The sequence below is a fragment of the Phocoena sinus genome, chromosome 10, assembly GCF_008692025.1.
Source record: "Phocoena sinus isolate mPhoSin1 chromosome 10, mPhoSin1.pri, whole genome shotgun sequence".
Classification (NCBI taxonomy): domain Eukaryota; kingdom Metazoa; phylum Chordata; class Mammalia; order Artiodactyla; family Phocoenidae; genus Phocoena; species Phocoena sinus.
In genome coordinates this window covers 20,717,153-20,740,395 of record NC_045772.1, presented here as the reverse complement: position 1 = coordinate 20,740,395, position 23,243 = coordinate 20,717,153, and the positions used below count along the sequence as shown (strand labels likewise).

Below are 23,243 nucleotides of genomic sequence, written 5' to 3'. Positions count from 1 at the left end.
TCAAAAGTTAAGACAAGGAGAGAATATTAGAAGCAGCAAGAGTAAAACAATTTGTTACACACAGACATGTCATTTTTGTGCACTTCGCAGATACTGCATTTGTTAAAAATTGAAGGTTCGTGGCAATCCTGCACCGAGAAAGTCTGTCAGTGCTGCTTTTCTAACAGCATTTGCTCACTTTGTGACTCTGTGTCACGTTTTGGTAATTCTAGCCATATTTCAGATTTTTTCATTATTATTATGTTTGTTATGGTGATCTATGATCAGTGATCTTTGATGTTATTATCGTAATTGTTTTGGGGTGCTACAAACACTGCACATATCAGACAGTGAACTTAATGTGTTCTGACTGCTCTATTTCCCCATCTCTGCCTCTCCATGGGCTCCCCTCTTCTCTGAGACACAGTATTGAAATTAGGCCAATTCAATTAATAACCCTACAGTGGCCTCTAAGTGTTCAAGAGAAAGGAAAGCCACACATCTCTCACTTTAAATCAAAAGCTAGAAATGACTAAGCTTAGTAAGGAAGGCAAGCTGAAAGCAGAGATAAGCCAAAAGGAAGGCCTCTTCCACCAAACAGTTTGCCAAGTTGTGAATGCAAAGGAAAAGTTCTTGAAGAAAAGTTAAAGTGCTACTCCAGTGAACACCCAAATGATAAGAAAGTGAAACAGCCTTACTGATGATCTGAAGAAAGTTTTAGTGGTCTGTACAGAAGATCAAACCAGCAAAAACATTCCCTTAAGCCAAAGCTTAATCCAGAGCAAGACCCTCACTCTCTCAATTCTGTGAGGGCCAAGAGAGGCAAGGAAGCTACAGAACAGTTGGAAGCTAGCAGAGGTTAGTTCATGAGGTTTAAGAAGCAGCACCCATAACATGCAAGTGCTGATGTAGAAGCTGCAGCAATTTGGTTCAAGATGGCGGAGTAGAAGGACGTGCGCTCACTCCCCCTTGCGAGAGCACCAGAATCACAACTAACTGCTGAATAATCATCAACAGGAAGACACTGTAACTCACCAAAAAAGGTACCCCACATCCAAAGACAAAGAAGCCCCAGTGAGATGGTAGGAGGGTCGCAATCACAATAAAATCAAATCCCATAACCACTGGGTAGGTGACTCACAAACTGGAGAACAATTATACCACAGAAGTCCACCCACTGGAGTGAAGGTTCTGAACCCCACATCATGCTTCCCAATTTGGGGGTCTAGCAATGGGAGGAGGAATTCCCAGAGAATCACACTTTGAAGGCTAGCAGGATTTGACTGCAAGAGTTTGACAGGACTGGGGGAAACAGAGACTCCACTCTTGGAGGGCACACACAAAGTAGTGTGCTTATCAGGACCCAGGGGGAAGTGGCAGTGACCCCATAGGAGAATGAACAGACCTACCTGCTACTCCTTGGTGTGAGCCCTCCCAGAGTACACCATTAGCCCCACCAAAGAGCCTCTAGCTCCAGTGCTGTGTCCCCTGAGGCCACACAACCCACAGGGAGGGAACTCATCAGCATCCATCAGCAGACAAGCAGATTAAAGTTTTACTGAGCTCTGCCCGCCAGAGAAACACCCAGCTCTACTCACCACCAGTTCCTCCAATCAGGAAGCTTGCACAACACTCTTAGATAGACTCATCCACTGCAGAGTAGGCAGCAGAAGCAAGAAGAACTACAATCCTGCAGCCTGAGGAACGAAAACCACATTCACAAAAAGATAGACAAAATGAAAAAGCAAAGGACTATGTACCAGATGAAGTAACAAGATAAAACCCCAGAAAAACAACTAAATGAAGTGGAGATAGGCAACCTTCCAGAAAAGGAATTCAGAATAATGATAGTGAAGATGATCCAGGCCCTCAGAAAAAGAATGGAGGCAAAGATTGAGAAGATGCAAGAAGTGTTTAACAAACACCTATAAGAATTAAAGAACAAACACCTAGAAGGATTAAAGAACAAACAGATGAACAATACAATAACTGAAATGAGAACTACACTAGGAGGAATCAACAGCAGAATAACTGAGGCAGAAGAACAGATAAGTGACCTGGAAGACAGAATGGTGGAATTCACTGCAGTGGAACAGAATAAAGAAAAAGAATGAAAGGAAATGAAGACAGCCTAAGAGACCTCTGGGACAAAATCAAATGCACCAACATTCTCATTATAGGGGTCCCAGAAAAAAAAAAAGAGAGAAAAAGGACCCGAGGAAATATTTGAAGAGATTATAGTCAAAAACTTCCCTAACATAGGAAAGGAAATAGCCACCCAAGTGCAGGAAGCACAGAAAGTCCCAGGCAGGATAAACCCAAGGAGAAACACGCCAAGACACACAGTAATCAAATTGTCAAAAATTAAAGACAAGGAAAAATTATTAAAAGGAACAAGGGAAAAAGGACAGATAACATACAAGGGAACTCCCATAAGGTTAACAGCTGATTTCTCAGCAGAAACTGTACAAGCCAGAAGGAAGTGGCACAATATATTTAAAGTGATGAAAGGAAAGAACCTAAAACCAATATTACTCTACCTGGCAAGGATCTCATTCAGATTCGATGGAAAAATCAAAAGCTTTACAGACAAGCAAAAGCTAAGAGAATTCAGCACCACCAAACCAGCTCTACAACAAATGCTAAAGGAAGTTAACTAAGTGGGAAACACAAGAGAAGAAAAGGACCTACAAAAACAAACCCAAAACAATTAAGAAAATGGTAACAGGAACATACATATCAATAATTACCTTTAATGTGAATGGATTAAGTGCTCCAACCAAAAGACACAGGCTTGCTGAATGGATAGAAAAACAAGACCCATTTATATGCTGTCTACAATAGACCCACTTCAGACCTACGAACACATACAGACTGAAACTGAGGAGATGGAAAAAAGATATTCCATGCAAATGGAAATCAAAAGAAAGTAGCAATACTCATATCAAATAGACATTAAAATAAAGAATGGTATAAGAAACATGGAAGCACACTACATAATGATCAAGGGATCAATCCAAGAAGAAAATATAACAATTATAAATATATATGCACCCAACATAGGAGCACCTCAATACATAAGGCAAATGCTAACAGCCATAAAAGAGGAAATCAACAGTAACACAATAATAGTGGGGGACTTTAACACCTCACTTACACCAATGGACAGATCATCCACAAGAAAATTAATAAGGAAACTCAAGCTTTAAATGACACAGTAGACCAGATAGATTTAATTGATATATACAGGACATCCGAAAACAGATTACACTTTATTTCAAGTTCACATGGAATATTCTCCTGGATAGATCACATCTTGGGTCAAAAATCAAGGCTTGGTAAATTTAAGAAAATTGAAATCATATCAAGCATCTTTTCTGAACAAAAGAGGTTAGAAATAAATTACAGGGGAAAAATAGGTAAAAAACACAAACATATGGAGGTAAACAATACATTATTAAATAACCAAGAGATCACTAAAGAAATCAGAGAAGAAATCAAAAAATACCTAGAGACAAATGACAGCGAAAACACAATGATCCAAAAACTATGGGATGCAGCAAAAGCAGTTCTAAGAGGGAAGCTTATAGCAATAAAATCCTACCTATCCTACCTCAAGAAACAAGAAAAATCTCAAATAAACAATCCAGCCTTACATCTAAAGGAACTAGAGAAAGAAGAACAAACAAAACCCAAAGTTAGTAGAAGGAAAGAAATCATAAAGATCAGAGCAGAAATAAATGATATAGAAACAAAGAAAACAATAGCAAAGATCAATAATACTAAAAGCTGGTTCTTTGAGAAGATAAACAAAATTGATAAACATTTAGCCAGACTTAACAAGAAAAAGAGGGAGAGGACTGAAATCAATAAAATTAGAAATGAAAAAGGAGAAGTTAAACAGGCACCGCAGAAATACAAAGCATCCCAAGAGACTGCTACAAGCAACTCTATACCCCAAAAATGGACAACCTAGAAGAAATGGACAATTTCTTACAAAGGTACTACCTTCCAAGACTGAACCAAGAAGAAACAGAAAATATGAACAGACCGATCACAAGTAATGAAATTGAAACTGTGATTTAAAATCTTCCAACAAACAAAAGCCCAGGACCAGATGGCTTCACAGCTGAATTCTATCAAACATTTAGAGAAGAGCTAACACCCATCCTTCTCAAACTCTTCCAAAAAACGGCGAGGAAGGAACATTCCCAAACTCATTCTACAAGGACACCATTATCCTGATACCAACACCAGACAAAAGATATTACAAAAAAGAAAATTACAGACCAATACCACTGACGAATATAGATGCAAAAGTCCTCAACAAAATACTAACAAACAGAATCCAACAACACATTAAAAGAACCATACACCATAATCATGTGGGATTTCTCTCAGGGATGCAAGGAGTCTTCAGTATATGCAAGTCAATCAGTGTGATACACCGTATTAACAAATTGAAGAATAAAAACCATATGATCATCTCAATAGATGCAGAAAAAGCTTTTGACAAAACTGAACACCCATTTATGATAAAAACTCTCCAGAAAATGGGCACAGACGGAACCTACCTCAACATAATAAAGGCCATATATGACAAACCCACAGCAAACATCATTTTCAATGGTGAAAAACTGAAAGCATTCCCTCTAAGGTCAGGGACAAGACAAGGATGTCCACTCTCACCACTATTATTCACGATAGTTTTGGAAGTCCTAGCCACGGCAATCAGAGAAGAAAAAGAAAGAAAAGAATCCAAATTGGAAAAGAAGTAAAACTGTCACTGTTTGCAGATGACATGATACTATACATAGAAAATCCTAAATATGCCACCAGATAACTACTAGAGCTAATCAATGAATTTGGTAAAGTTGCAGGATGTAAAAGTAATCCACCGAAATCTCTTGCATTCCTATACACTAACAACGAAAGATCAGAAAGAGAAATTAAGGAAAGAATCCCATTCACCACTGCAACAAAAAGAATAAAACACCTAGGAATAAACCTCCCTTAGGAGGTAAAAGACGTGTACTCAGAAAACAATAAGACACTGATGAAAGAAATTAAAGGTGACACAAACAGATGGAGAGACATACCATGTTCTTGGATTGGAAGACTCAATATTGTGAAAATGGCTACACTACCGAAAGCAATCAATCTACAGATTCAATGCCATCCCTATCAAATTACCAATGGCATTTTTTACAGAACTAGAACAAAAAATCTTAAAATTTGAGGAGGGGGAAGATGGCGGAAGAGTAAGACACGGAGATCACCTTCCTCCCCAGAGATACACCAGAAATACATCTACACGTGGAACAACTCCTACAGAACACCTACTGAACGCTGGCAGAAGACCTCAGACCTCCCAAAAGGCAAGAAACTCCCCACGTACCTGGGTAGGGCAAAAGAAAAAAGCATAAACAGAGAAAAAACAGGGACGGGACCTGCACCAGTGTGAGGGAGCTGTGAAGGAGGAAAGGTTTCCGCACACTAGGAAGCCCCTTCGCGGGCGGAGACTGCGGGTGGCAGAGGGAGGAAGCTTCGGAGCTGCGGAAGAGAGCGCAGCAACAGGGGTGCGGAGCGCAAAGCGGAGAGATTCCCGCACAGAGGATCGGTGCAGACCAGCACTCACCAGCCCGAGAGGCTTGTCTGCTCCCCCGCCGGGGCAGGCGGGGCTGGGAGCTAAGGCTCAGGCTTCGGTCGGAGCGCAGGGAGAGGACTGGGGCTGGCAGCGAGAACACAGCCTGCAGGGGGTTAGTGCACCACGGCTAGTCGGGAGGGAGTCCGGAAAAATGTCTGGACCTGCCCAAGAGGCAAGAGACTTTTTCTTCCCTCTTTGTCTCCTGGTGCATGAGTAGAGGGGATTAAGAGCACCGCTTAAAGGACCTCCAGAGACGGGCGCGAGCTGCGGCTAAAAGTGCAGACCCCAGAGACTGGCATGAGATGCTAAGGCTGCTGCTGTCGCCACCAAGAAGCCTGTGTGCGAGCACAGGTCACTATCCACACCCCCGTTCCGGGGAGCCTGTGCAGCCCGCCACTGCCAGGGTTCTGGGATCCAGGGACAACTTCCCCGGGAGAACGCACGGCGCGCCTCAGGCTGGTGCAACGTCACGCTGGCCTCGGCCGCCGCAGGCTTGCCCCGCAGCCGCACCCCTCCTACCCACCGGACTGAGTGAGCCAGAGCCCCCTAAGCAGCTGCGCCTTTAACCCCGTCCTGTCTGAACGAAGAACAGATGCCCTCTGGCGACCTACACGCAGAGGCGGGGCCAAATCCAAAGCTGAGCCCCGGGAGCTGTGCGAACAAAGAGAAAGGGAAATCTCTCCCAGCAGCCTCAGAAGCAGTGGATTAAAGCTCCACAATCAACTTGATGTACCCTGCATCTCTGGAATACATGAATAGACAACGAATCATCCCAAATTGAGGAGGTGGACTTTCAGAGCAAGATTTATGATTTTTTCCCCTTTTCCTCTTTTTCTGAGCGTGTATGTGTATGCTTCTGTGTGAGATTTTGTCTGTATAGCTTTGCTTTCATCATTTGTCCTGGGGTTCTATCCATCCGTTTATTGTATGTTTGCTTTTTAAAATTTTTTTAATTTTTATTTTAATAACTTTGTTATTTTATCTTACTTTATTTTATTTTATCCTCTTTCTTTCTTTCTTTCTTTTCTTTTCTTTGCTTTCTTTCTTTCAAATTTTTCTCCCTTTTATTCTGAGCTGTGTGGATGAAAGGCTCTTGCTGCTGCAGCCAGGGGTCAGTGTGTGCCTCTGAGGTGGGAGAGCCAACTTCAGGACACCGGTCCACAAGAAACCTTCCAGCTCCACATAATATCAAACGGCAAAAATCTCCCAGAGATCTCCATCTCAACACCAGAACCCAGCTTCACTCAACAACCAGCAAGCTACAGTGCTGGACACCCTATGCCAAACAACTAGCAAGACAGGAACACACCACCACCCATTAGCAGAGAGGCTGCCTAAAATCATAAGTCCACAGACACCCCAAGACACACCACCAGACGTGGACCTGCCTACCAGAAAGACAAGATCCAGCCTCATCCACCAGAACACAGGCACTAGTCCCCTCCACCAGGAAGCCTATACAACCCACTGAACCAACGTTAGCCACTGGGGACAGACACCAAAAACAATGGGAACTATGAACCTGCAGCCTGCAAAAAGGAGACCCCAAATACAGTAAGATAAGCAAAATGAGAAGACAGAAAAACACACAGCAGATGAAGGAGCAAGATGAAAACCCACCAGACCTAACAAATGAAGAGGAAACAGGCAGTCTACCTGAAAAAGAATTCAGAATAATGATAGTAAAGATGATCCAAAATCTTGGAAATAGAGAAAATGTAAGAAACATTTAACAAGGACCTAGAAGAACTAAAGAAGAAACAAGCAACAATGAACAACACAATACATGAAATAAAAAATACTCTAGAAGGGATCAACAGCAGAATAACTGAGGCAGAAGAACGCATAAGTGACCTGGAAGATAAAATAGCGGAAATAACTACTGCAGAGCAGAATAAAGAAAAAAGAATGAAAAGAACTGAGGACAGTCTCAGAGACCTCTGGGACAATATTAAACACACCCACATTCGAATTATAGGGGTTGCAGAAGAAGAAGAGTAAAAGAAAGGGACTGAGAAAATATTTGAAGAGATTATAGTTGAAAACTTCCCTAATATGGGAAAGGAAATAGTTAATCAAGTCCAGGAAGCACAGAGAGTACCATACAAGATAAATCCAAGGAGAAACACGCAAAGACACATATTAATCAAACTGTCAAAAATTAAATACAAAGAAAACATATTAAAAGCAGCAAGGGAAAAACAACAAATAACACACAAGGGAATCCCCATAAGGTTAACAGCTGATCTTTCAGCAGAAACTCTGCAAGCCAGAATGGAGTGGCAGGACATAATTAAACTGATGAAGGAGAGAAACCTACAACCAAGATTACTCTACCCAGCAAGGATCTCATTCAGATTTGATGGAGAAATTAAAACCTTTACAGACAAGCAAAAGCTGAGAGAGTTCAGCACCACCAAACCAACTATACAACAAATGCTAAAGGAACGTCTCTAGGCAAGAAACACAAGACAAGGAAAAGACCTACAATAACAAACCCAAAACAATTAAGAAAATGGGAATAGTAACATACATGTCAATAATTACCTTAAATGTAAATGGATTAAATGCTCCCACCAAAAGACACAGACTGGCTGAATGGATACAAAAACAAGACCCATATATATGCTGTCTCCAAGAGACCCACTTCAGACCTAGAGACACATACAGACTGAAAGTAAGGGGATGGAAAAAGATATTCCATGCAAATGGAAACCAAAAGAAAGCTGGAGTAGCAATTCTCATATCAGACAAAATAGATTTTAAAATAAAGACTATTAGAAGAGGCAAAGAAGGACACTACATAATGATCAAGGGAACGATCCAAGAAGAGGATATAACAATTGTAAATATTTATGCACCCAACATAGGAGCACCTCAATACATAAGGCAAATACTAACAGCCATAAAAGGGGAAATCGACAGTAACACATTCATAGTAGGGGAATTTAACACCCCACTTTCACCAATGGACAGATCATCCAAAATGAAAATAAATCAGGAAACACAAGCTTTAAATGATACATTAAACAAGATGGACTTGATATTTATAGGACATTCCATCCAAAAACAACAAAAAACACATTTTTCTCAAATACTCATGGAACATTCTCCAGGATAGATCCATATCTTGGGTCACAAATCAAGCCTTGGTAAATTTAAGAAAATTGAAATTGTATCAAGTATCTTTTCCGACCACAATGCTATGAGACTAGATATCAATTACAGGAAAAGATCTGTAAAAAATACAAACACACAATACATTACTTAATAACGAAGTGATCACTGAAGAAGTCAAAGAGGAAATCAAAAAATACCTAGAAACAAATGACAATGGAGACACGACAACCCAAAACTGATGGGATGCAGCAAAAGCAGTTCTAAGAGGGAAGTTTATAGCAATACAATCCTACCTTAAGAAACAGGAAACATCTCGAATAAACAACTTAACCTTGCACCTAAAGCAATTAGAAAGAGAAGAACAAAAAAACTCCAAAGTTAGCAGAAGGAAAGAAATCATAAAAGGTCAGATGAGAAATAAATGAAAAAGAAATGAAGGAAACGATAGCAAAGATCAATAAAACTAAAAGCTGGTTCATTGAGAAGATAAACATAATTAATAAACCTAATGCTTTATCATCAAGACTCATCAAGAAGAAAATGGAGAAGACTCAAATCAACAGAATTAGAAATGAAAAAGGAGAAGTAACAACTGACACTGCAGAAATACAAAAGATCATGAGAGATTACTACAAGCAACTCTATGCCAATAAAATGGACAACCTGAAAGAAATGGACAAATTCTTAGAAATGCACAACCTGCCAAGGCTGAATCAGGAAGAAATAGAAAATATGAACAGACCAATCACAAGCACTGAAATTGAAATTGTGATTAAAAATCTTCCAACAAACAAAAGCCCAGGACCAGATGGATTCACAGGCAAATTCCATCAAACATTTAGAGAAGAGCTAACACCTATCCTTCTCAAACTCTTCGAAAATATAGCAGAGGGAGGAACACACCCAAACTCATTCTACGAGGCCACCATCACCCTGATACCAAAACCAGACAAGGATGTCACAAAGAAAGAAAATTACAGGCCAATATCACTGATGAACATAGATGCAAAAATCCTCAACAAAATAATAGCAAACAGACTCCAAGAGCACATTAAGAGGATCACACACCATGATCAAGTAGGGTTTATTCCAGGAACGCAAGGATTCTTCAATATATGCAAATCAATCAGTGTGATACACCATATTAACAAATTGAAGGAGAAAAACCATATGATCATCTCAATAGATGCAGAGAAAGCTTTCGACAAAATTCAACACCCATTTGTGAAAAAACCCTGCAGAAAGAAGGCATAGAGGAAACTTTCTTCAACATAATAGAGGCCATATATGACAAACCCACAGCCAACATCATCCTCAATGGTTCAAAACTGAAAACATTTCCACTAAGATCAGGAACAAGACAAGGTTGCCCACTCTCACCACTCTTATTCAACATAGTTTTGGCAGTTTTAGCCACAGCAATCAGAGAAGAAAAGGAAATAAAAGGAATCCAAATCGGGAAGAAGTAAAGCTGTCACTGTTTGCAGATGACATGATACTATACATAGAGAATCCTAAAGGTGCTACCAGAAAGCTACTAGAGCTAATCAATGAATTTGGTAAAGTAGCAGGATACAAAATGAATGCTCAGAAGTCTCTGGCATACCTATACACTAATGATGAAAAATATGAAAGTGAAATCAAGAAAACACTCCCATTTACCACTGCAAGAAAAAGAATAAAATATCTAGGAATAAACCTACCTAAGGAGACAAAAGACCTGTATGCAGAAAATTATAAGACACTGATGAAAGAAATTAAAGATGATACAAATAGATGGAGAGATATACCATGTTCTTGGATTGGAAGAATCAACACTGTGAAAATGACTCTACTACCCAAAGCAATTTACAGATTCAATGCAATCCCTATCAAACTACCACTGGCATTTTTCACAGAACTAGAACAAAATAATTCACAATTTGTATGGAAACACAAAAGACCCCGAATAGCCAAAGCAATCTTGAGAACGAAAAACGGAGCTAGAGGAATCAGGCTCCCTGACTTCAGACTATACTACAAAGCTACAGTAATCAAGACAGTATGGTACTGGCACAAAAACAGAAATACAGATCAATGGAACAGGATAGAAAGCCCAGAGATAAACCCACGCACATATGGTCACCTTATCTTTGATAAAGGAGGCAGGAATGTACAGTGGAGAAAGGACAGCCTCTTCAATAAGTGGTGCTGGGAAAACTGGACAGGTACATATAAAAGTATGAGATTAGATCACTCCCTAACACCATACACAAAAATAAGCTCAAAATGGATTAAAGACCTAAATGTAAGGCCAGAAACTATCAAAATCTTAGAGGAAAATATAGGCAGAACACTATGACATAAATCACAGCAGGATCATTTTTGACCCACCTCCTAGAGAAATGGAAATAAAAACAAAAATAAACAAGTGGAACCTAATGAAACTTCAAAGCTTTTGCACAGCAAAGGAAACCATAAACAAAACAAAAAGACAACCTACGAATGGGAGAAAATATTTGCAAATGATGCTACTGACAAGGGATTAATTTCCAAACTATACAAACAGCTCATAGAGTTCTATATCAAAAAAACAAACAACCCAATCAAAAAAATGGACAGAAGATATAGACATTTCTCCAAAGAAGAGATATAGATGGCCAAAAGGCACATGAAAAAATGCTTGAAATCACTAATTATTAGAGAATTCAAATCAAAACTACAATGAGGTATTGCCTCACACCAGTCAGAATGGTCATCATCAAAAAGTCTATAAATAAATGCTGGACAGGGTGTGGAGAAACGGGAACTCTCCTACACTGTTGGTGGGAATGTAAATTGGTACAGTGACTATTAAGAACAGTATGGAAGTTCCTTAAAAAGCTAAAAATAGAGCTACCATAGATCCTGCAATCACACTCCTGGGATATATCTGGAGAAAACCATAATTTGGAAAGATACACGCACCCCAGTGTTCATTGCAGCACTATTTACAATCACCAAGGCATGGAAGCAACCTAAATGTCCATCAACAGAGGAATGGATAAAGAAGATATGGTACATATATGCAATGGAATATTACTCAGCCATTAAAAAGAATGAAATAATGCCATTTGCAGCAACATGGGTGGACCTACAGCTTATCATACTAAGTGAAGTAAGCCAGATAGAGAAAGATAAATATCATATGATACCATTTAAATTTGAATCTAAAAAAAAAAAGGTACAAATGATCTTATTTCCAAAACAGAGACTCACAGACATAGAAAACAAACTTATGGTTACCAAAGGGGAAAGGGGGGGGTGGGGGAGGGATAAATTAGGAGATTGGGATTAACATATACTCACTACTATATATAAAATAGATAACCAATAAGGACCTACTGTATGGCACAGGGAACTATACTCAATATTTCATAATAACCTATAAGGATTATTACAAAATCTGAGGAAGAATATACATATATATATTCTGAACTGCTGTACTATAAACCTGAAACTAACATGATATTGTAAATCGACTCTACTTCAGTTTTTAAAAAGGTGCTAAGGTAGTAGTAGATCTTAAAAGTTCTCATCACAAGAAAACAAAATTTTTTAATAATAAATAAAAGCAGAATCCAGAGTACTATGTAGAGCACTGCAACCAACTTTTACCCAAAGGGCATTTGCTGAACTGGTAGACTTAACACTTTGTTTTTCAAAGCTTTACATGGTTAGGGAATTTGAAAGGAAATAGAGAAATGACCAGCTTGTGAATATAAATTGAAATATACACTACATAAAACCACAATATATTCATACTAGCGTCTGTTGTACAGCAATGGCCACATGCAACAGCACAGATAAATCTCAGTAGCACAATGCTAAAAAAAAAAAAAAAAAAAAAAGCAATCTCAGAAGGCTGCTTACCGTATAGCATCCTTTCTAGAGAGTTCAAGACAAAACTGAACAATATCATATTCAGGTAAGTGCATATACATAGCAAAAATATGTTAATGATAAAAATGAAGTTCAGGATAAGGGAAGCAAAGAGATGAGATGAAGGAGGAGCCCAGAGGTGGATAGAAGTTCCCGGTAATATTTTAATTCTTGGGTTGCATGGAGGATTTATGATCGTTCATTATGTTATTAAACTATTAAATACATATACATAAAAATTGCAGAAAAGAAGAACATGAATGGACCAATAAGATTAGTTATAAAAACTAAGAATTGTGATTAGTCCAATTTTGTGCAACAGAGGGCCAAAATAATGTTATAAAGAAATGCAAAGGATGAAGAAAAGTCAAGATATTTTTGAAGAATAACAAGGTGGATATTTACCTTACATTAGATATAGTATAAAACCATAATAATTATATCAGTGTGGTGTTTAACATAAGAATAGAAAATGGAATAGAAATGAGAACTCAAAAATAAATTGTGCAATAAAAATGTACTCACAAAATAAAACATACAGTATGATTCCACTTATATAGAATTCAAAGCAGATAAAACCAAGCACTGTTTTATTTAGGAGCACTTGCATAAGTAGCATAATTATAAAGAGAAGCAGAAAATTACAATAGTCATCACCTCTCGGGGTGTCTGGCTTTGCCAGTGAGGCATGTTCTAAGCCACTGACCGTGTTCTGTGGCTTAACTTGGATGAGGTTCACTTCTCATTCTTTGAAATGTACATATGTTTTTATTTTCACAGTTTACAAAAATGGGAATGAATTAACTGGTGCTAGAATATACCTGGTACTAGAAAAATAACGTTTGCAAGCCAATCATCCATTTCCTGAGAAATAAAAGCAGCTATAGAGAATTCACTAACTTACGCCAAAAGGGAACAACCCCGCCTTTCCCACATGTAAAATTGAAGCCAGGAAATTTAAAGTTTTACTTTCTGAAAACAGTTCTGACTCACTTGGAAAAATCCTCCCAACATTAACACCACTGGGCCACATTGTATCTTGGGAGATACTAGGCTAAAAGATCAGAAGAGTGAAACTGATTGATTATCTTAAGGCTTGGTGTCCTGGCTGTTTCTACAGAAGGGCAGGGAAGTGTTTTCTTTGTACAAGTGCCAGAGAACATGCAGCTGATTATTTTGCAAAAAAATTAGACTGCATCAAAAACAGAAACACGGGATACAAATGACATCTGAGCACGGCCCTCACCAAAACCGCTGCTGAGTGGAAAAGGCCAAGAGACCAGGGGTAGACTGCAGTGTGAACTGAGAGCTCCACTTACAACAGTCATCTGCAACTTCTCATAGAAGAAAAGAGTGAGTCCAAAATTTTAGAGCAGGGTGGGACACACCCTAAGTTTGTTGATAGGGAAAAGTGATGTCCAGCGGCGCTTCGTGAATTACCCAAGATCATTATTAGTCAGGCAAACTCCAAACGTGGTTCCAGTATACTTTCCAGCACATAATTCTGGAGACAGCTACCAGCAGCAAAGCAAATGACCAACTCATTGGCACCACTGAGTTTTAATTCCCTTAGGGTAGCAGTAAGAAATTTTCTAGAGAGAAACTTGACTTTATGGTACAATGGCTTAAGAGAGTAGGAAGCCAGAAACCCGCTGCTTCTGAAAACAAACTTCCTAAGAATTTCACAACTTCTGATTCTCGTTCTCAGAACCTAAGTGCCAATGTAGATGCGTTGTGTTCCTCTGAGTACAGGTTAGCAGAACTCTGTGACAGATCACAAATGGATGTATATGACACACAGGCTGAACAAATAGATGCATATTCTCAACAACCTGACCCCTACATAGAAATTATCTAAAATGCTGCCAACTTACCATAGCCATGAGTATGTGTTTCCCAAATATTAAAAAGCACATGTAAAGAATATTTTTAAAATACTAAAAAAACATAAATTAACATTTAAAACCACCACTTAAAACCCTTTACCTTTTGCATATCGCATGTGTACAGTTTTACAAATGGTCATTGTGTTTGATAATCTACTCTCATTGAGTGATAAAAGTGTTTCAACTTTCTAGTTTTCATACTTAAATTTAATGGCTGTTTATATTTGATGTATACTAGTTTATTCAGCTATGCTGAATAAAGGAATTCATTTATTTGCTATGAGTTTACAGCATGAACTTTAAGAATGACACATCTGAATCGTATTTTTTGGAAATGGTCAAGGAAAATGGTCTGCAAGATCAAGGAAAAACTATGATTTTCCACCCAGTGAATTTAGAAGGTATCTGAGGAGGAAGAGATTTGTCAAAATTCTTCAAATTAAAAGCCAAACAAGATCTGAGAAGCTAGGAGATGGAGCAGGCAAAACAAAGGGCAAAAGTCAAGAGCAGAGAAGAGCATAAATAGGAAAGGGACCAGTGGGTCCTGAAAAGAACTTCACTTTTCTAATGAACACTATTGTGTAGAAAGTTTAAGGAGTCAATGATGGCGACTCTTTTTTTTTTAATTAATTAATTTATTTGTTTTTATTTTGGGCTGTGTTGGGTGTTCGTTGCTGCATGTGGGCTTTCTCTAGCTGGGGCGAGCAGGGGCTACTCTTCGTTGTGGTACGCGGGCTTCTCATTGCGGTGGCTTCTCTTGTTGCAGAGCACAGGCTCTAGGTGCATGGGCTTCAGTAGTTGTGGCTCACCGGCTCTAGAGCACAGGCTCAGTAGTTGTGGCACATGGGCTTAGTTTCTCCGGGGCATGTGGGATCTTCCCGGACCAGGGCTTAAACCCATGTCCCCTGCATTGGCAGGCAGATTCTTAACCACTCTGCCACCAGGGAAGCCCCAATGATGGTGACTCTTGAAGCAATTCAGGTTCCCTCCTTTTATGTATACTTTTGTCTGATAATTAACCATGTGTATAATAAAAAGCATACTGCTCCTTTTCCTTCTAGAATATTTACTTGGACTATATTTGAAATATAGGTAGCTAAAGAAAAATAAAGGAATTACATGTTATCTTAACTGGAAAACACAATTCCTGGTTCTTGACTACCTGTGCTCTGCAAAAAGTAAAAGAAGGTTAGAATAGTCTATGCAAACTTTTAGTCCTGAATAAAATTATTCTTCCTAAAATTTCAGGCGTTGTTTATTGGACCTATGACAGGAGCAGATTATGTAACAATATGTTAGAATGAGTGTTTTCAATGATTATCTAATCCTTATCATCACAGGGAGAACCAACAGTTTGAAGGCACTAACATTCGCTTTTTTTTTAAGTATGGTTGATTTACAACTTTGTATTAGTTTCAGGTGTACAACATAGTGATTTGATATCTTCATAGATTATACTCCAATTAAAGTTATTATAAAATATTGGTAATAATCCCTGTGCAGTATGTTACATCTTTGTATATTATTTATTTTATACCTAGTAGTTTGTACCTCTTAATCCCCTCCCCTGTCTTGGCCCTCCCCCAAGTCCTCTCGCCACAGGTAACCACTAGTTTGTTCTCTGTATCTATGAGTCTATTTTGTTACATTCATTTATTTGTTTTACTTTTTAGATTCCACATGTAAGCAGAAACATACAGTATTTGCCTTTGTCTGATTTACTTCACTAAGCATATGGGTATGTATCCGAAGAAAATGAAAACACTAATTAGAAAAGATATATGCATCCCAATGTTCATAGCAGCATTATTTACAATAGCCAAAGCATAGAAGCAATCTAAGTATCCATCAATGGATGGATAAAGGAAATGTAATATGTAGATATATGTGTATATACACACACGCAATGGAATATTACTCAGCCATAAAAAGAATTAAATTTTGCCATTTGCAACAACATGGATGGACCTGAAGGGTATTATGCTTAGTGAAGTAAGTCAGACAAAGAAAAACAGATTCATTCTTAATTTCAGCACCAAGTACTTAGCATAAATATCACGTTACTGGCAAAATAATCATGATACATTACTATTATATTCCATAGACACTAATAATAATTAAGATGATGATATTGATGATGATAATGGTCACAGCTCATATTTTTGTAGTCCTTGATATTTTCAAGGATGCCCTGCATAGAAATTATCCTGTATCCTCATATGCAAATTAGTGCCGACCTTAAGGTTAGGTGCCTGGACAATCATAGTTTTTATTCGGACAAGGGAAATTTAGTATGTCTACACAGAACTGTTGTAATAACCAATATTTCCATATCTTCTCACATTTCTGGAGCGAATGAAAAGAACATTCAAAACACATGAACACTGTATGACGCTGAGAGTCACTTCTCAGTCTTCCCACCTGAGAATAGTAATGATACGGTAAGGATAAAATGGAGTCTCATGGATCTAAGTTCCTAGGCTAGTGCTTGGCACCTAGTAGATAACAGACATCTGTGGAAGTTGATGCTTACTCAGAAGTTACAGTTGGAGCATATTTTAGGAAGGACTCTAGTGGCAAGTGGCAGAAATCCGGTATAAACTGACTTAAAAAGAAATTCATTGGTTCAGGTAACCAGCAGGTTGGAGGGGTGATATTACGTTAGTAATGACTAGATCCCAAGTCTCCAGCAGTGTCAGCAAGAGACCACCTTTCTGCTGGCTCTGCTTTTGTTCTACTGACTGCATTCTCAAGCAGGCTCACTTCACACAGTTTGTGATGCCCACCAGAAGCTCCAGGCTTTTACCTTCTGTGGGCTTCGTGATAATTCACTAAGTAATCATTCTAGCAGAAGATCTGGTGATGAGTCTTGCTGATCAGGTCTGGCTCATCTTCTGAGCTGGGGTCAGCGAGGGGGAGAACTCTGCCCAGCCCACACGGATAATTCTTCAGAGAAGAGAGATTCTTTTACCAGAAGAGATGCTGGACAAGCAAAACAACAGATGTCTAGTATACAGAAACTTTGTATACTTTTCTCCCGTGAACGAGGACTACATAGTGGGGATGGAAGAGATTTGGGAGTCAGGAAAATCATAATTTGGAATGTAACACTCTCCTGTGTGTTTATAGATACCGAGACTACCGTGACCCTCCTCATTCACTGGTGCCCTACGGCTACACACTGCAGTTCTGGCATGTCTTAGCAGCCCGACTGGCTTTTATCATTGTGTTCGAGGTAAGTTTTCTCAACCAACTCCTTTATTTCCTTTGACATAATGAAGTAACTAGAAGTAACGAATTAATGTAAGTTATGAGAACTTCCAGTGTGATTATTTACATCCAGAAGCAGGATAAGTAATACTATGTAATCTCTTTCTCTCTCTTCTTTTTCTTCTCCTTAAAGTACTTGAATTTTCTAAGAAATATTTGAAAGTCCAGGGTTGACTGTTAAAGAATAAGTCAGGAATCATTGGTCCTAAATTTATTTTTTTAGTATTTATTTTTAAAATTTATTTATTTATTTTATTTTTATGGCTGCGTCTGGTCTTAGTTGTGGCACGCAGGATCTTTGTTGAGGAATGTGGGATCTTTTGTTGCAGCGTGCAGGCTCTCCGTTGCTGTGCACGGGCTTCTCTCTAGTTCTGGCACACGGGCTCCAGAGCACATGAGCTCTGTAGTTTGTGGCACGCAGGCTCTCTAGTTGAGGTGTGCGAGCTCAGGAGTTGTGGCGTACAGGATTAGTTGCCCCACGGCATGTGGGATCTTAGCTCCCCAACCAGGGATCGAACCCGCGTCCCTTGCATTGGAAGGTGGATTCTTTACCACTGGACCACCAGGGAAGTCCCATTGGTCCTAAGTTTAATATTCTAGGGCTGCTGTTCTTAAAATTCAGGAAAATTGCAGTTTTTCCATCCCCACGCCCAGAGATTCTGATACATTATGTCTGCAATTTGTTTTTCACAGCCCTCCAAGATGCTTCTGATGTTTAAGGACAATGTTTGGAAAACACTGAACTGAGTGTTACAAGTGGTAGCCTCTGGTTATGCATCATCATGACATTACTTATAAAGCATAATCTACCTAGTAACTGCCTGTATTATGTGTCAATAAAAATACACCACCTATTTCTTTTAGTCTTTAAGAAAAGTGCTACTAAAAATAGTTTGCATTCCCATAACTATACCCATAAATGGAACTTTCATCTCTCTTGTTACTTATATTAAAGCCAGATTAATACAAGTAAAGGCTGCCTCTTGGCTCAGACTAGAAGTTTCCTATTCAGGCATACCTCGGAGATATTGTGGTTTTGGTTCCAGACCACTGCAATAACGTATTTCACAATCTGTGAAGCATTTCAAAATATTTTCTTAAAATTTTCATAATAACACCCATTTTGTGGATGAGGGAACTGAGGCTCAGAGTGACTTATCCTCAGGTAAACAGATAGCTCTTAAGTGGTAAACGTAGAGCTGGAATTCAAACCTGGGCTTTCTGATTCCGCAGTATATTCTTCTGGCTCTCCTTTGCATTTTCTGGCCTTTGCTTCTCCGCCTTCTTTCCTGAGTCCTCTTCTCATTTCCTGTATGGTGCCATTACACCAAGTTCAGTCCTCACCTATCCCTGTGACTCTGTTTCCTCTCACACCCACCCCCTGGCCTTATTCCACTCCCCAGACACACCAGAGGCTCCACATCCCTGTTCTCGACCAGCTCCCAGCACTCTTTCCCTAAGGCTGCACAGTAAACCTGACTCTGTTGTATTCTCCCCTGTGTTTTTAGCACCTCGTGTTTTGTATAAAACACCTCATTTCATATCTGATCCCGGACCTCCCAAAAGATCTAAGGGATCGAATGAGAAGAGAGAAGTACTTGATTCAGGAGATGATGTATGAAGCAGAACTGGAGCGTCTTCAGAAGGAACGAAAAGAGAGGAAGAAAAATGGAAAAGCACACCACAATGAGTGGCCGTGACCAGGTCGGTGAGAAGTGTTTCACAGTCTGAGACCTCTCCTTGGCTGGGAGGGGCGCTTTCAACTCCCTGAATCAAAGCTTGCCATTGTTCTCCTGATAGGGGTGCAAATAAATCCTCTAGAAGCTTTCAAAACCAGCTTGTCTCTTACTAAAACTGCACATTTAACTTAACCTTCCCTTTGCACACAACTCCTGCAACTCTTCTCTGTCTCCGTGTCACACTCTGGCCTGGCAGCCAAGGTCTTCATGAGTTGGCCTAGGTGGCCCTTGAAATAAACACTCCTCCCCCTTCCACTCTAGCCTGGCTATTCTCTTTCATCAGAAAGAAGGGGCATGTTACCATGGGGATATTAAAGTCACTTTTTCATCTCACCCAAGATGGCCTTCCCTCCGTCACCCATGTATTGTTTCCTCCCAGGCTGATCCATGTCAGGCCACACCCGCCAAGCTTTCCTCAGACTCATCAGCCCACTGAGACTTACTCTTTATAAACACCTCTGGTTACTGCATCAGTACCACATGTACTGACAGATAAACACCTCTGGTTACTGCATCAGTACCCCATGTACTGACAGATATTGATATGTGTTGTTAATTTGTGATTTTCAAATAGTTATTAGGCTTCCCCAGCACAGCTGTAAGCATCTTTAGGAAAGTCTCTAGGGACTATAATTTATTCTTCCAGCTGGTTAGCACAGCGGTTAAGTACATGGCACCCATTAAATGCACATTTAATGAATAAAGGTTGGGTGCATTACACTTAAAAACACTGTAAGAAACTTTCATGATGTTCCCACATATCAGAAAGTTCTTCTGAAACCTTCTCTCTGGCAAGGCAATTACTATCTGTGTGTCCTTGGACAAGTCACTTAACTTCTCTGTGCCTCAGTTTCTTCAGTGATAAGATGAGCCCTCAGTTTTTATACTCTGTGAATCTAATATTCCAGCATTTCTTTTGCCTTCCTTGCCTTCATTCCTCTCTCTCCACTTGTTTGGAGACTAACTTTGAAAGGTTTTCCAAAATTTGGCCTCCAAAAGAAAAATGAGATATACAGGAAAAAATGTATGTTTTTCACTTTTCATATAGGTTACAATATAGCAGATATCTACAGAGATGTTTGTTGTTAAAATTAGTGAAGTTTTATCCTGCATTAAGAGTCCAGGAGGTTATTGTGAGTTGGGTATGAGGATGGACTTGGAGGATATCACCTAGACCCCAGGCCACAGGGATAATATAATAGTATACAGATGTTGAATTGGTTCTGCCCTCAATTCCAAAGTAGGCCTTTGGCTTCACTAAAGGCAAGAAATGTTTTGCTACTTAGTAATTTTGCCATTTTCCAGATCTGCCATTTGGCTATATGAGTTCAGGAAAATTACTTAATTTTTCTGAGCCTGCTTATTGGGTGGAACTAATTTGCAGCTCAAATAAGGTTATGAGTGTGAGATATTTACAAAACAAAATGCTATCAAATACTATATCGGATTTGCACTGCTGTTAAGCATTGCACTGTAGTCCAGCGGATCTAGATCTGGCTGTCCGTTCTCTATCTGTATGACCTGGGGTGGAGCATTCCCGTGGATTCGGTGTCCACATCTTCAAGAGAAAAGGAGTTGGACTAAACAATACTTTAAGAGCCTATCTGGCTTTAACCTTCTGGGATTCTATCATTTGCTCCAAGCCCCTGGCCCCCTGCACCCATTCTGACCACCTTTTCTCTGGCTCTGGTCAGCTTTCAGAGGAGAAAGGCTGACTATCGGACGGCTTGAGCTGGGGGAGGAGGCACACATTATTAGTGAAGAGAACTGCTCCAGTGCCCAGAGACCAGCGTGCCACGGTAGACTATCCTCACCTCGGGGCTGTGCTGGGCTACAGGGCCCTTCACACTTGAGAGTTCCTTCTAGCCTCAGCATTGTGGGTTGGTTACTCCCCAAAGACGACATCTGTGCATTTTGCTTGAAAGCATAGTCTTTGTCTGTCTCTATTTTCCCAACAGTTGGCAGGAAGTCACCTTCCTTCAGACTGCCTTTCTGACTCCGTCTGTTCATTTGTAAAGCAGGCACAGCAATGTTTATACCATACCTGACTTGGTTCGGGGTTACAGATTCTTCGAATGCCTTTGATTCACACTAAATACAGACCATTGTACATAACGTCCTTTAAGCCATCATGTGTACTTCGGATTTTAATACCTTTTTTTTTTTTTTCTCCCAGGTAACAGTTCATTTGCAGGCCAAGGACCTGAATTCTGTTTACTTCTCCCAGCTGTGCAAAAGCACATTCCAGTGAATGACTAAAATGCAACCGCAGTGCATGTCGCCGAGGTCGGCAGTGGCAGGGGGGTCAGCACCCTTTAAAGGACTGCCTGGGAAACCATGCTGCTGTGAAATCACATTGCAGCCCAGCACACAAATGCTATCCATCCATAGACCATTCTTGACCAAGCAAGCATGCACATCATGGGCAGTTACATTCTCAAGTTTTTAAAACCAAGGGGAACTTGTATACTGGGCCTGTTTTTCAGCCTGTTTGCTACCTTTTTTGCATTCTATCCCATGTGAATTTTACAGACACTGGGCTGAAAAGGGTATTTGGACACCTGGACACACATTCCTAGAATGTCACATGGTCCTAATTCCGTGTCACCAAACAACACAAACAAGACCCTGTTTACAACTTTTTCTTTCTTTTTTTTAATTTCAGATCTTTCTGAGGAGATTATATATGACATATCTATAGCTATGTGTATGGCCATAGATGTATTTCTGTGTGTACATATGTATAGTCATGTATTCTTACATATGTACATACAAATACAGAGATATATAAAAGTACATAGAACTTCCTTACTTGTAAATAGCCAAAAGGTACTGACATGAATGATGAATTTTCACATTTAAATAGTCATCAACATGAAGCCATGTTTAATGCTTGTATAATGTGATGCAATAAAATTTAAAATAAATTTATGCACATGGAATATTTTTAGCCGGGTCTTCTGAAATTCTGTTGTAGTTTCTTCTCACAGAATACGAGGAATCATAGAGTGGGGGTCTTTAAAGAAAGTCTGTCACTCCCAAACACTCCTGAGAAATCACTTCATCCTTCAGAGAGACTACATTTTTCTTCCTAACCTACCTTTTCCATTTTGCTTCCATTCTACCTTCTTAGAGAGGGTGCCAAGCCAACTCATTAGAAATCACTCAGAAGAGTTTGGAAAATGCCACTGATGCACTTTGTTGAGGAAATGTGAAATATAACCAATGATACATATGATGCTTTTGATTACCCTGCCTGCTAGTATGCTCTGCTGATCCTAGCAAAGGGACTGTCTGTCTGGATGGGGGAAGCGGGGCTGGTGGGGGAGTTTCCTTCTAAGCAATGCCTGTTGTTGTAATTACTCTTCTTCCAGAGATTGCAGAACCTGACTTTGAATTATGTTATCAGCTGGCCTGTGCCAGTCAGGGAAATGGGAATGCTCTCATTACCGCATCCATCAACACTGTCTCATTTTGGCTGTGGAGTCCCAAGAACCTTAAATGTTTCCTTAGATGGGAACAGTTGGTCAGAGTGGCTTTGGGCAGGCTAGAACTTCAGCCATTTCGTAGTTTCTTTCTAGTACTCCTTCTGACCTGGTGTTCCTAGGAGTGAAATGCAGTTAACCCTTGAACACCACAGGTTTAAACTATGAGGGTCCATTTCTAAACAGATTTTTTTTTCAATAAATACGTAATACAGTA

The 23,243-nt window shown here is 39.6% G+C and overlaps 1 protein-coding gene across 5 annotated transcripts in view; it reads left to right on the top strand.

The window, feature by feature from the left end:
• ANO4 (anoctamin 4) overlaps positions 1-22,487 on the top strand; it is a 447,653-nt gene extending 425,166 nt beyond the window's left edge. For all 5 annotated transcript variants that reach the window (XM_032647033.1, XM_032647032.1, XM_032647038.1 and 2 more), the window contains 3 exons: positions 17,662-17,767; positions 19,311-19,506; positions 21,718-22,487. In XM_032647033.1, the coding sequence (XP_032502924.1) occupies positions 17,662-17,767; positions 19,311-19,502 (298 nt within the window). In that variant the 3' untranslated portion in view covers positions 19,503-19,506; positions 21,718-22,487. The remainder of the gene's footprint in view (positions 1-17,661; positions 17,768-19,310; positions 19,507-21,717) is intronic.
• The last annotated feature ends 756 nt before the right edge of the window (positions 22,488-23,243 follow it).